The sequence below is a fragment of the Schistocerca gregaria genome, chromosome 10 (assembly GCF_023897955.1).
Source record: "Schistocerca gregaria isolate iqSchGreg1 chromosome 10, iqSchGreg1.2, whole genome shotgun sequence".
NCBI lineage: Eukaryota > Metazoa > Arthropoda > Insecta > Orthoptera > Acrididae > Schistocerca > Schistocerca gregaria.
This window is the reverse complement of record NC_064929.1, coordinates 86,057,379-86,070,911: the sequence shown is the minus strand read 5'-3', so window position 1 is coordinate 86,070,911 and position 13,533 is coordinate 86,057,379. Positions and strand designations below refer to the sequence as shown.

The 13,533-nt window shown below is 39.3% G+C and overlaps 1 protein-coding gene across 2 annotated transcripts in view; it reads left to right on the top strand.

The window, feature by feature from the left end:
- LOC126293698 (serine/threonine-protein kinase 11-interacting protein) overlaps nucleotides 1-13,533 on the top strand; it is a 182,219-nt gene that overhangs the window by 40,338 nt on the left and 128,348 nt on the right. For both annotated transcript variants that reach the window (XM_049987004.1, XM_049987003.1), the window contains exon 4: nucleotides 3,968-4,161. In XM_049987004.1, the coding sequence (XP_049842961.1) occupies nucleotides 3,968-4,161 (194 nt within the window). The remainder of the gene's footprint in view (nucleotides 1-3,967; nucleotides 4,162-13,533) is intronic.

Here is a 13,533-nt window from a genome sequence, read left to right as displayed (position 1 = left end):
AGGTATATAGTACCTTAATGAAATTAAAGTTTGTACTGATTCAAAAAGATGCAGTACTTACAAGTCATATTTTAAAAAAGATCTGAGCCGGAAAGGCGACGTCATGAACAGTTGCGAGATGGCAGGCGGCTAAGGGCTGCTCGTACTGAGAACAAGAGTTGCAACAAGACTGAAGTGCCCACCTTAGAAAGTGTGGGTGTAGCTTGTATTGCGGTGTAGCTTGTAGTCCAGGTTTCGAGAGGGTGCGTTTCTGGATGAGGTATCGAATACATTGCTTCCCCCTACTTACACCTCCCGAGGAGATCACGAATGTAAAATTAGAGAGATCGGAGCGCGCACGGAGGCTTTCCGGCAATCGTTCTTCCTGCGAACCACACACCGGTGGGTGGCTTGCAGAGTATAAATGTAGATGTAGATGTAGATGTAGATGAACATTGCCTGCTTTAATTTGACTACATTCCATTATCTTCATTTTGCTTTTGTTGATGTTCATCTTATGTCCTCCTTTCAAGACATTGTACATTGTATTCAGCTGCTTTTCCAGGTCCTTCGCTGTCTCTGACAGAATTTCAATGTCATCAGCAAACCTCTAAGCTTTTATTTCTTCTCCATGGATTTTAATTCCTACTCTACATTTTTCTCTTGTTTCCTTTACTGCTTGCTGAATATACAGACTGAATAACATTAACGATAGGCTACAACTGTGTCTCACTCCCTTCTGAACCACTGCTTTCCTTTCACACCCTTCGACTCTTATAACTGCCGTGTAGATTCTGTACGAATTGTAAATAGCCTTTCGCTTCCCGACACGATTGTTGTCACACTCTGGTAGTTGATTATCTACCTTGTCTCTCCCACAGTTATTTTGTTTTTCGGTATCCTCGCAACATTTTGTGCACCTTTTATGCAGTCTTATTTCCTGTTACAATTTTGAAATATTTTTTGTTGTACACTAATCCTTCGTATATTGAAATGAACTTTGAATGAATAGCTGAAGTGTAATCAGTCACATTGCTACACAGAAATTTGTCTGTAATCAGACATAAGCAACTTCTTAAGGATACCAAACTGTGTACATAGAACATCAACGTTTTAACAGTGCGCTGAAGATCAGTAACAGAGGACCAAAATCACGAATGAGCCACATTCGGTGTTATAAATTGTGCTTGTTTTTGATCTCCCAATAACGGACCCTAAATTTTATCCTCCACTACCGACGCGTCTCATCTGTGATCATACTGCAACAGAAAACTTAAATAATAAAAAGGACCAATACTTGTTAGTGAAAATATCCATTTTTGCACATTGGTGATTTTGGCAAGTGAAAACACTTTGCAGCAGTGGCCGTTCCCGGCCCCTCAGCGTGCAGTTTGTTCTTGACTCTTTCCACGTCTCGATGACTCCCTTTTGCGACACGCTCGTTGGGAGACAGAGTGTGAATTGTGAAATATTTGTTAGTCTCATAACATACATACTCTAAATCATTTTATTCAGTTACAGGAGACATGTCATAACTTTGGTAAAGTTTTACCATATACATACAATACCCGATTTTAACAAATGGTACCATAACAATAATACAATATAAAAATACACATACAATTAAAAAAACTAACAATTAATTACAACAACTGATTTTAATAAATGGTATCATAATAATAATATAATTTTGTTACACATACAATAAAAGACTAACAATTAATTACCTCTTGCTCAAATTATCATGTAATCCTCTGTGAATTCTTCTACTGAATAGTAGCATTTCTCCCACAGAATCTGCTGTAGCCTTATTTTTAGACTCTCTGGCTTCATATTAAACATATTTTTGCCCATCAGCTTGTTATATATATTGTCATCCCCATATACTTTGGAGTTCGTGCATATAATTTCAAATGGTGTGTGGGTAACATAAAATTGTTTTTATTTCTTGTGTTGTATGTGTGATTAAAATGATTTTCCTCAAATAATTTTTGTCTGCTGTGTACAAAGATTATAATTTCGTAAATGTATATGGAGGGAACTGGATTTGCAGGTTCCGAAATAATGGGTTTGTTGTGCACTACACATGCATCGTATAATTTTCTTTTTCAGTTTCAGTATTCGAGATACACTACTTGAATTTCCCCAGAAAATGATACCATACCTAATGACAGATTCAAAATAACTATGATATGCTATTTTTCATGTACTCATGTGAGTAGAGTTTGCTGGTTTTTGCATTGCAAATGCAAAGCTGCTTAGTTTATTTGATAGCAACTCAATATGTGTACTCCAGTTTAAGTTGTTGTCCACATTTGGTCCTAGGAAATTGGCTGTGTTAACTTCTTCCATAGGATGAATGTGATGATGTATTTTAAGATCCACACATTTCAAATGTTTAGTTATGAAATGTACCATATTGGTTTTTGCAATGTTCAGTTTCAAGCCATTTAACGGGAACCAGTTTTCTAGAGTACCCATTGTGCTCACAATTTTTTGTGCATCATTTTCAATTAAAACAGAAGTATCATCCGCAAACAGAACTGACGGGGAATTTATATTTATGGGCAAGTCATTTACATAGAATAGGAACAGAATTGGCCCCAAAATGGAGCCTTGAGGCACACCTTGTGATACTGTACTCCATTTAGAATAATAATTCACTTCATTTGATGTGACACTTACCCTTTGCTTTCTGTCGTACAAGTATGATGTGAGCCATTTCAGAGCTTTGTCCTTTATCCCATATTTGTTTAATTTGTAGATAAGCAAGTCATGGTTCACCGAGTCAAATGCTTTTGAAAGATTGCAGAAGATACCTGCGACTTTACTCCTCTGATCCAATGATTTGCATACCTTCTCAATAAAGTTATTTACTGCATCTAGTGTGTTTTTTCCTCGTTGGGATCCAAATTGGTTACTTACAGTAATATCATTTTTTACGATAAAATTTTTGATCTGATTTGCAGCTACTTTCTCTAACACTTTTGACAGTATCGGGAGAATAGAAATAGGGCGATAGTTTCCCATATCTTCCCTCAGAGGTCTCAGTTCGGCATATTTTAACACTTCAGGAAAGCACCTCTGTTCAAAAGATTGGTCGATTATTTTAGCTAGTGGGAGTGCTATTATGTCATATACTGTTTTAATCACTTTACTTGGTGTCCCATCCCAGCAAGCAGAATTTTTATTTTGTAATGACAATATAACATTTTTCACATCCTTTATTGTGACTTTTTAAAAATCTTTGAGAAACTCGGCTTCTTGGTCGAGTCCAAAGGCATTTACATTACTCTGATATCCTGCTACATCAACTTCTAACTTTGCTACATTTATGAAGAATTCATTTAAACACTCTGATATTTGAGCTGGGTGTACAACAACATTTCCATCTACTTTAATCTTAAGTTATTTCATTACTACTGACTTTAACACCTAACTCTAATTTGACAACAGACCACACTGCCTTTGCTTACTATTATGTTGTAAAATAAATTTATTGTTTGCCATTTGTTTTGCTGCCATTACAACTTTTTTGAATATGGCTTTATAATGTTTCACATACACAGCAAAATGTCTGTTTTTGTTATATTTCAGTTCATTTTGTAGTTGCCCTTTCTGGCACTAAACAGTTTTATACCCCGAGCTGTACATTTAATCTTCCTAGTTCTTTTGTTACATTTGGTTTTAAGTGGAAAAGTTTCATTAAATATTTCAAGAAAGCTACCAAGAAATTTGTTGAAGTTAGTACTACTCGAGATACAGCTGTCATAAGGCCATTCGACCTCTCTTATCTTATTGCCAAATATAGTTAGGTTTTTTTCATTGAAGTTCCTTTTCATGTGACTTTTGTTACACAAAATTTCTTTACAGAGTTTTGGTAGTTCAATGAATGATGCAGAGTTGTTAAGAGATTCCTAAATGTGAGCAAAATTTATTAACACCTTCAAACACACAATGTGAACAGACAGACTGTTTCCCGCCGCAGGTGTGTCGCGGCTGGAGTCCCTGGTGGAGCTGGACCTGTCGGGCAACTGCCTAGCGGCGCACAGCTGCCTGGCACCGCTGTCTTGGCTGCCCGCACTGCGCCGGCTCGACCTGCGCGGCAACCCGCTGGCCTTCCACCCACGCCACCGCGTCCTCGCTGCCGCCGAGCTGCACTCCGCCGCCCTCACCTGCGAGGTGAGCCGCTGGCTCGACGGAGTGTCACAATAGAGATGACACTCGGATAAAAGGCTCGAGGTGCTCCGTTCAGCATGGTGCGACCTTGGGAGCTCCTCCAGTCGAGATTGTCAGCGTATTTTATATATTTTCACAGCCTGCTCTTTTACTGAATTGTGTTATCAGAATGTGCACATAAATTACGTAAAGTATCGGTTCGACAGAAGTGAGTGGTAGAGATATTGTGTAAAGTAGATACACACACAGTTTCCAGAACACTTGTAGTGTTTCCTCTCCTCGGGGTTCTGCCATGAAAATACAAAATAGAAAATCTGATTTGGTTTTGAATTTTGATGGAATAAGTTATGGATAAGGCGGACTTCGTGTTACTGATTGAGATAGTACTGTAATTTGACTGTGAATGGCAGACAGGATCGGCAACACTACAAAAAGGGACTGTAAGGAAATAGCATCAGAAATAAGTTGAAATTTACCTTATAATTCTGTCAGAAACGTAGTATCTATTATAATATAGTCTTTGTGACTGCATCTGGAATACTTCTTGATTTTCTTGTAGGATGACCTTTTTTTTTTTTTTTTATTGTTCGCTGGTCCTCTTGTACTCCGTCTGATGAAAATTTCTTAAAGCTCTCACTGTCTGGATTAATTTATAAATTTGGCGATAACCATTGGGAATCACTACTGAAATAACTTGAAGACGCAGTGTGTTCGTATCATAATATAGTTTTAATTTCCGCTTAAAATCGTTCTTTAACATCAGCGCCAAAAATTACACATCTTAAACGTATGAAGACAAGATAGACAAGATAACAAAAGAGTAATGAACTAGTTGTTAAAACAAGGACCCCAAAAAAAAAAAAAAGAAAGAAAGAAAGAAAGAAAAGGAGCTTATGAAAATCTGTTGCTGCACTCTTCTGCATGTACGATCGTAAATCACATTTTTGCTCTGGCAGAGGCACGCGGTAGTCAAAGTACCGTTACACACTTTCTAAGGATCTTTGAATTCTAACACTCGCTTCCCAAACATCCATAGCTTAATGGTTTTTGCTTCTGATAATAAAAAATCATTTTCGACTGAACTGTGAGATAGGCGCAAAAAATAATACTCGTGTTGAGAGAAATAATATTTGTGCTGACTTCGCCTTCTCATCTGTGGTTCGTAGCAGAGTGATGTGCTATGGTGGTAGAATATTCACCGAGCTCCCATCTAATGTAGAACAGGAAATACGGACTCGCTACCAACTCAAAAGAAAATTAAAAACCTATGCCACAAGCCACTGTTTCTACATATTATGTGAATATCTAGATTTGGGGATTGAAAAGTACTGTTAGGTACACGGCAAGAAGCCATATTCATTATAAAGCTGCGTTACGATTAGTGATGTGCTGGAAGTAGGATTCAGTATTTATAGGTGTGAACGTAAGTTTGTTGGAAGAATACCGTTGTAATCGAGTAAATGTTAAGCAACAAATAGAAGGTGAACATCAGCTATGTAGTAAAAATGAAATGCTAGAAAAAATGGCCATGAGCACTATGGTACTTCACTTTTGAGGTCATCAGTCCCCTAGAACTTAGAGCTACTTAAACCTAACTAACCTAAGGACATCACACACATCCATGCCCGAGGCAGGATTCGAACCTGCGACCGTAGCGGTCTTGCAGTTCCAGACTGTAGTGCCTAGAACTGCACATCCACTACGGCCGGCTGAGGTGCTAGAAGTTTTCTTCTTTTTTTTTCGAGAGTAATAGTTTTCGTACTAATTAACTGTAGTATACAGAGAAGTTGCAGCATTAGAAAATTGTAACGAAATGCAGGAAGATCTGCAGCGGATAGGCACTTGGTGCAGGGAGTGGCAACTGGCCCTTAACATAGACAAATGTAATGTATTGCGAATACATAGATAAGAGGATCCTTTATTGTACAATTATATGATAGCGGAACAAACACTGGTAGCAGTTACTTCTGTAAAATATCTGGGAGTATGCATGCGGAACGATTTGAAGTGGAATGTCCATATAAAATTAATTGTTGGTAAGGCGGGTACCAGGTTGAGGTTCATTGGGAGAGTCCTTAGAAAATGAAGTCCAAAGGAGGTGGCTTACAAAACACTCGTTGGTCCTATACTTGAGTATTGCTCATCAGTGTGGGATCCGTACCAGGTCGGGTTGACGGAGGAGATCGAGAAGATCCAAAGAAGAGCGGTGCGTTTCGTCACAGGGTTATTTGGTAAGCGTGATTGCATTACAGAGATCTTTAGCAAACTCAAGTGGCAAACTCTGCAAGAGAGTGCTCTGCGTCGCAGTGTAGTTCGCTGTCCAGGTTTCGAGTGGATGCATTTCTGGATGAGGTATCGAATATATTGCTTCCCCCTAAGTATACCTCCTGAGGAGATCACGAATGTAAAATTAGATAGATTTGAGCATGCACGAAGGCTTTCCGGCAGTCATTCTTCCCGCGAACCGTACGCGACTGGAACAGGAAAGGGAGGTAATGACAGTGGCATGTAAAGTTCCCTCCGCCGCACACCATTGGGTGGCTTGCGGAGTTTAAATGTAGATGTAGGTGTAGATTAAGTTTAAGTGTTGACAATACGAATAGCATTAAGCAGTACACTGACAGTTTGTTCTTCGAACAGTGTAGAGATTAACTTTCTGAGTCATCTGTTCTGTCTTCAATTTATGTTGACTGCTTTTAGTTCTCAATTCCTTTTCCTTACCCCTCCCTTTTCCCTTTCAATTTTTTAACCTACCACACAATTTTTCTTGTCAGTCCATTTGAATTCATTCTTTGAATATAACATTATTATATACCTGTTAGTTTTTAAATTAAATGTTTCTAATCTACATTACTAAAACACAATCCTGAAACCCAATACCAGTTGCAGTGTAGAGGCAACAAAACTTCAATTTTTAATATGTAACCTAATTAATTAGTGACTGAATTTAAATATTTAGACTGCTGTCGCAATCCACTCATTAAGAGATGTAAACTTAAGTTGAAAGTTCAACACAATAAGGCAAGTAATATATTTACAAATGCACGTTTGCCCTCAGGCAGTGTAACTCACAAGTATTTGAGAATGAAAGCACTTAACAACTTCCAACAAACTGTACACATTATTTCAAACATTTTTGAAGATTTTTCTCCCTGACATCCCCCACAAAATGATGAAATGGAAACAGTTTATTGATTACTAAATTTTCACTATTTGTGGAGTAAAACTTTTGCATCGTGCATGATCATTCAATTTGTTGCTTGGTAACTACGAAACGTATTCACAACATATTTTCCATACAGTAGTTACATGTTTCATTTAAGTCATCTGTGAAATTATATTGTCATACACCACATAATGCGAGAGATATAGCATCGTAAACACTGAACTGCATGAAAAACTGAGCACAGGGTGGATGTCTGCTGTTATGTTTCAGTTGAGTACATAATGTCTGTCTGTCATGAAACATTTGCTCTCACAACTGCGGTAATTAGTGTCCAACTGGGCTGGGAGTCGTGAATGAAACAAGAAATTGCCTAGAAGAATTTGGCACTGAGCACAATTTAAACATTGCTAGTTCTAGGTTAAACGATCGTGAAAGAAGGCTTTATAGATGGATGAGACCTGGAAACAACAGAATGTTAAAAATGGATTATGTAGTGGTAAGTAGGAGCTTTCAAAACCAGATATTGAACTGCAAAACACTTCCAGATGAAGTTGTGGAGTCTGATTGTAATTTATTGATTATTAACTGTGATTTAAATGGAAGAAATTTGCTGAAACCTGGAAATAAAAGAAATTGTGCATGGGTAAGTTGAAAGAATTGGAGGTTGCTGGGTGTTTCAGAGGGAACATTAGCCAACTATTGACTGAGGCAGAGGAAAGGAATAAAATGAAGATGAGTGGGTAACTTTGAAAGATGAAATAGTGAAGGGAGCAGAGCATCAATTAGGCAAAAAAAAGGTCCAGTAGATATCCTCGGATAACACATGAAATATTGAACCTAATTGACATCTGAAAACAGCAATAAATGAAGGAGGCAAAAAGAAATCCAGATGTCTAAAAAATGAGATTCATAGACAGTGTAAAAGATACTTCATATGGGAAATTTAAAGAGAGGCCTTTGGAGAAGAGTCAAATAGATGTATTGGTATCAAAAACTCAGCTGGCAACCCAGTTCTAAGCAAAGAAGGGAAATCTGTAAGTGGAAGGATATGTATAAAGGAAGCAAACTTGAGGGCAGTATTACAGAAAGGAGAAATGATGTATGTGAAGACAAGATAAGAGATATGATACTGCAAGAAGATTTAGATAGATGTCTGAAAGATCTAAATCAAAACAAGGGTACTGTAGTAGACGAAATCCTTCAGAACTACTGAGATCATTGGGAGATCCAGCTGTGACAAAATTATTCCACCTAGTATGTGTGACGTTTCAGACATGCGAAGTACCATCGAACTTCAACAAGAATGTCATTATTGCTATTGCAAAGGAGGCAGACACTTACACATGTGAGTATTGCTGAACCATCATTTATAATCAGTCACAATTGCAAAATACCACTACAAGTTATTGACAGAAGAATGGAAATATTGGTAGAAGCTGACCTCGGGGTAGACTAGTTCACAACACTGAACCTACAACTGGTCTCAGAAGACAGGTTAAATAATTACAAACATATGATTCTAGTATATTTGTAGATTTAGATAAAGCTCTTGACAATGTTGATTGAAATACACACTGTGTAATCCTGTAGATAGTAGGGATAAAATGCTAGGTGTGAAAATTCATCTAACTTCTACAGAAATGAGAGTGCAGCTGTAATAGTCGAAGGATCGAAAGGGAAACAGTTGTCGAGAAGGGAGTGAGACAGTGTCGTAACCTCTAGTCTGTACATTGAGCGAGCTAATTCTGTTACAGGCTGCAAAGAGTTTGGAAGAGCAGTCATACAGAACAGATAATGAGTCGAAGAGAAGTTACGAGACAAACATTGACAAAAGAAAAATAAGGGTAATGGATAGAAACAAAATTGAGATAAGTGATGCTGATAGAATTAGATGAGGAAATTGGATACTAAAAATAGTTGATGAGTTTTGCTATTTCTGCACTAAAATAACAGTTGACAATGGAAGTAGAGAAAATATATAATACAAACTGGCAATAGTGAGAAAAGCATTTGTCAAAAATGAGAACTTGCTAATAAGAAGTATAAATTTAAATATTTGGAAATACTTTCTGAAGGTATTTGACCAGAGTGTAGCTCTATATAAGTGAAATATGTACAATAAGCATATCGGAAAGGAAGAGAATAAAGTTTCTGAATTAGAAAGCTACAGAAGAATGCTGGAAATCATATGGATAGATGAAATAACTAAGAGATATTGAATCGAAATGGGGAAAAGATAAATTTACAGGACAACTCGATTAAAAGAAGAAATCGGTTGACAGGACACATCATGAGTCGTCAAGGAATCATCAGTTTGGTAAAGGAGGGATGTTTGGGGGGGTCGAAATTGTTGTGGGAGGTTGAGACACAAATTTGGTAAGCAGATTCAAACAGACGTATGTTACGGTAGTTATTTGGAGACGGAGGGGGTTGCACGGGGCAGAATAGCACACAGAGCTGCATCGGAGAGGTATGCGGTCTGAAGACTGGGAGAATGGTGACACTTAAAAGTAGAATAAGCTGGGGTTTAGAAAAGCACACGAGCATCGATACACATACAATGCAGACATGCACAGTCACCGTCGTCTCCCGTCGCCAAGGCCAGACTGTCGAGCGGTGATATTGGCCGGGGTGCGTAGTGCTGGGTGTATACGACCCGGGACAACTGGGAGATGAAGGAAAAACCCGGGAATTTTTTCATCCAGGAGAAAACTGGGAAAAAGCCCGGAATTTTTTAGAATTTCTGGACTGCATCATTGTTTTAGTTTCCAGTTAAATTTTTGTGATTTTGACTGGTAAGAACCAATACTCCAACAAAGGATGTTACTGTATCCCGTGTCTGCAGGATAATACTGCAGCAAAAAACATTAACAAGAGGAAGAAAAAACGAAAATAAAACTTAAGTCGCAAAGGAAATCCGCCATATACAACAACAAAATTAGTGCTCATACAAGCGTCTGCCAACAGCAAAGTGTTTCAAAGGCTTTAGAAAGACTATGCAGTGATTAATAATGACAGATCGCCTCCAATGTGCGTGACGTGACAGCTGTTGACATTAGATTCGTTTGAGAGCAGTTGCGGGCGGGCTCTTGTGCATGCGCAGTTGAGTCGCATATGGGTAGTTCCTTCTCCCACTTCTGGCTATGGATGTGTGGCTGGGCGCCACTATTTAGTTTTGCCCTGGTCCGGAAATATCGTAGGTCTGAGGCTGATGCACAGAGCAGTCTGAGTTGTTGTGGGGAGGTGGTTAGTCTCTGCGTGTCCTGTGTTTACGTTTTGTGATTTTGCTGTTTCCTCTTCATTTATTACTCTCACATCAAATGAAAACAAAACGGATTTCTGTGGCTGGGAGCTATCAGATGAATTAAAATCGTTCGCATAATTACGGAAGGCTAAAATATGTTATTATTTTCAGGTTTTATTTCTACCTTTGACAGTCAAGCATTAATCACCTTGCAGAACAGTGAAGTTATTTTTGTCACTTTGCTAAAGAGATTTGCCTGTTATTAATCTTTTGCGCTGAGGCAATCAATTTATTTGAAACAAAGTGTTTAATTTCACACTGTAAACTTGTTTCAACTCTTTGCTGCATTTTAAGTGCACATTTTCCATCTTCTAGCTCGCATGGCATTATGCCATAATCAAGAACCAAACATGAGATAATACAGTACCAGTACTCAGGAAAATTTACATCCAAATCTGGACTTACGAATGTGCACTTTAAGCTGAATTATGCATTTTAATATGGTTCACGAAATTCCAATGACCTTGAAGTGTCCTCTCATGTCTTGTTTCTTTTGTGACGTAGTGCAAGATCTTTCAATGTTCTACACGTACGAACATACGGGCTTTCTGCATCATCGTAGTTGCGCAAGAGCGGTGGCGCCTGTTATCTGGCGCTCTCTGGCAACTGCTGAAACGAATCAGTTTCTAACAGGTCACGGGAAAACATTGCGGATGGCAGTTTGAAAAGCTTTACTTTCAAAGTAAATATCCTTTTACGCAAGATGAACTATATTAGAGAATGTATGATGAATTTCTTAAATCACAGTGTGTTTGACTCTCAATTAAAAATCAATTCTTTGAGCACGACCATCGAGAAGGATTTCGAGCCCAGCAGATCAGGCCTTTACGTTGTTATTAAAATTTTTACTGGCACATTTGTGTAATATATCTTAAAGTGTAGCACGAGCAAAAAAGGTCAAAATTATATGGGGAAGCTTAGCTTCTCTTGCAGCTTATTGATCTTCAAGACTACTATTATATGTGAAACCTCTGTTTTTATTGTAGCAACACTATGAACATTAATTTAAACCATCAACTTTTCTTATTTGTGTGTTTGTGCTACTTATGAGTGATCTTGCTATTGGCTGACTACATCACATGTGGTGTTTGGTGGTATTCGAATTTATATCTTCATAACATGAAAATATGCATGTTGCTGCTGCACATCAAAGATCTTTCGCTGCACATCAAAGATCTTTCCAAAATGTGACTCTACGTCAGCGTATAAAACAGTAAACATTCAAATATTCAAATGACTGATAAGTTTTACAGTGCCGAGGAAAAGTATACTCTCACATAACAGGGGAAAAACTGTATTTTCACCCGGGAGAAAGTGTATTTTCAACCAAGAAATCCGGGAATTTCTTTTCCTTTTGCATGTATACACTCTGGTAGTGGGAATACAACAGAGGTGTGGGATGGGGAAGGAGAGGAAAAGCAGGGTGGGGATGTGGGAGGTGCTGCGTGAGTGAGGAGGGACGGGGTGTGGGAGCCTGTTGCGCAGGGGAGGGGTGGGGGGGCAGTGCTGGGGGCGAAAGGGAAAGGAGTGCAGAGCACTTTGCAAGTGAGCTGGGGATGGCAAAAGGTGTGTGGGGACGAGGGAGATCAAGGTGTGGAGATGGGGACTAGACGAGGTTGGGGGGGGGGGGGGGGGGGTCTGGCTTGCAGGAGAGCTCCCACCTGTGCAGTTCAGAGAAGCTGCTGTCGGTAGGAAGAATCCGGGTGGCACAGGCTCTGGAGTAGTTGTCGAAGGTGTACGTGGAATAGAAGTGCATCGTTATTGTCACATGACATGTTATGTACAGTCATTTGATTCAAACATTGGTCATGAATCTAGTAGTTGTCTGCAAAGATAAGAGTGGGTGCTGAAAAGTTCATGCTTTTGCCTAGAAAGAATAAAGCTGAAGGTTTGAAATTACTCATTTATTCAATTTCTTCTCGCCTGAGACTGAGACGCTCGGCATATCACCGTTGCAGCACTTCTAGTCTGCCTAAATAAAAGCTGTGCAATCTGTTCGAGGGGGCTAGGTCTGGCAGGTAGGGAGGACGGTCGTCTAGTCGGAAGTCCGGGGTCACCAATTTGGCAGCCGTGACGGATGTGTGTGTGTGCAGTTGCGTCGTCGTGCGAGAAAAGAATTCCGTCGGACAACTTTCATCGTTGTTCGTTCTCAGTTGCTTCCTTTGACAGGTCCGGTTTGTTAGCATAATGTTGTCTGGTTGTAGTTGATCCTCGAGATAAATGTTCACTAACAGAATGCAGTCTTTTTCCCAAAAAACAGATGTCATCACTTTTTTGGCCAGTTTCTGGGTGGGGAATTTCTTTCATTGTCCAGACCCGTCGTGGCTCCATTGTTTCGATTGTTCCTCGGTTTTGGGGTCACAAATATGAAGCCGAGGTCCCACCTCAGTCATTAACCTCACCAAAAAGGTCTCTGGACTTTTGAAATGGCTTTTGGTATCTCAAAACATTCCTTTCACTGATTGCGGATCGAACATTTTGGCACCCTTTTCACTGAAAGTTTGCGCGTGTCATCGATTGTGGTGGTAATCGAACTGTTACACTCTGGCTCTCCCCCACAAGAGATGTCCAGCATCACAGCTATCTTTTTGGTGGATAGTTATCTGTCCTGAAGAATTGACACTTGGTCATCATCGGAATACAGTCTCTGGTGTGGTTTGAGGGTGACTACTGCAGGGGCAGTAATGAAATGAGGTATCACAGTGCCAAACTTCTGTGGGCTACTTGCGAAACTCGTCCACACACGGTCAACCATTTCTCGTTTTGTCGCAATCCGACTCATCAATTTCCCCCTGCAGAGGCATCCGGAAGCTTCAAAGTGTGTGTGCTGTCGCCAAATGGAGTTGGGAATCGGTGGATCTCTGTCAGACTTCATTTTGAAGAGTCTTTGCACTGTTACGGCAGA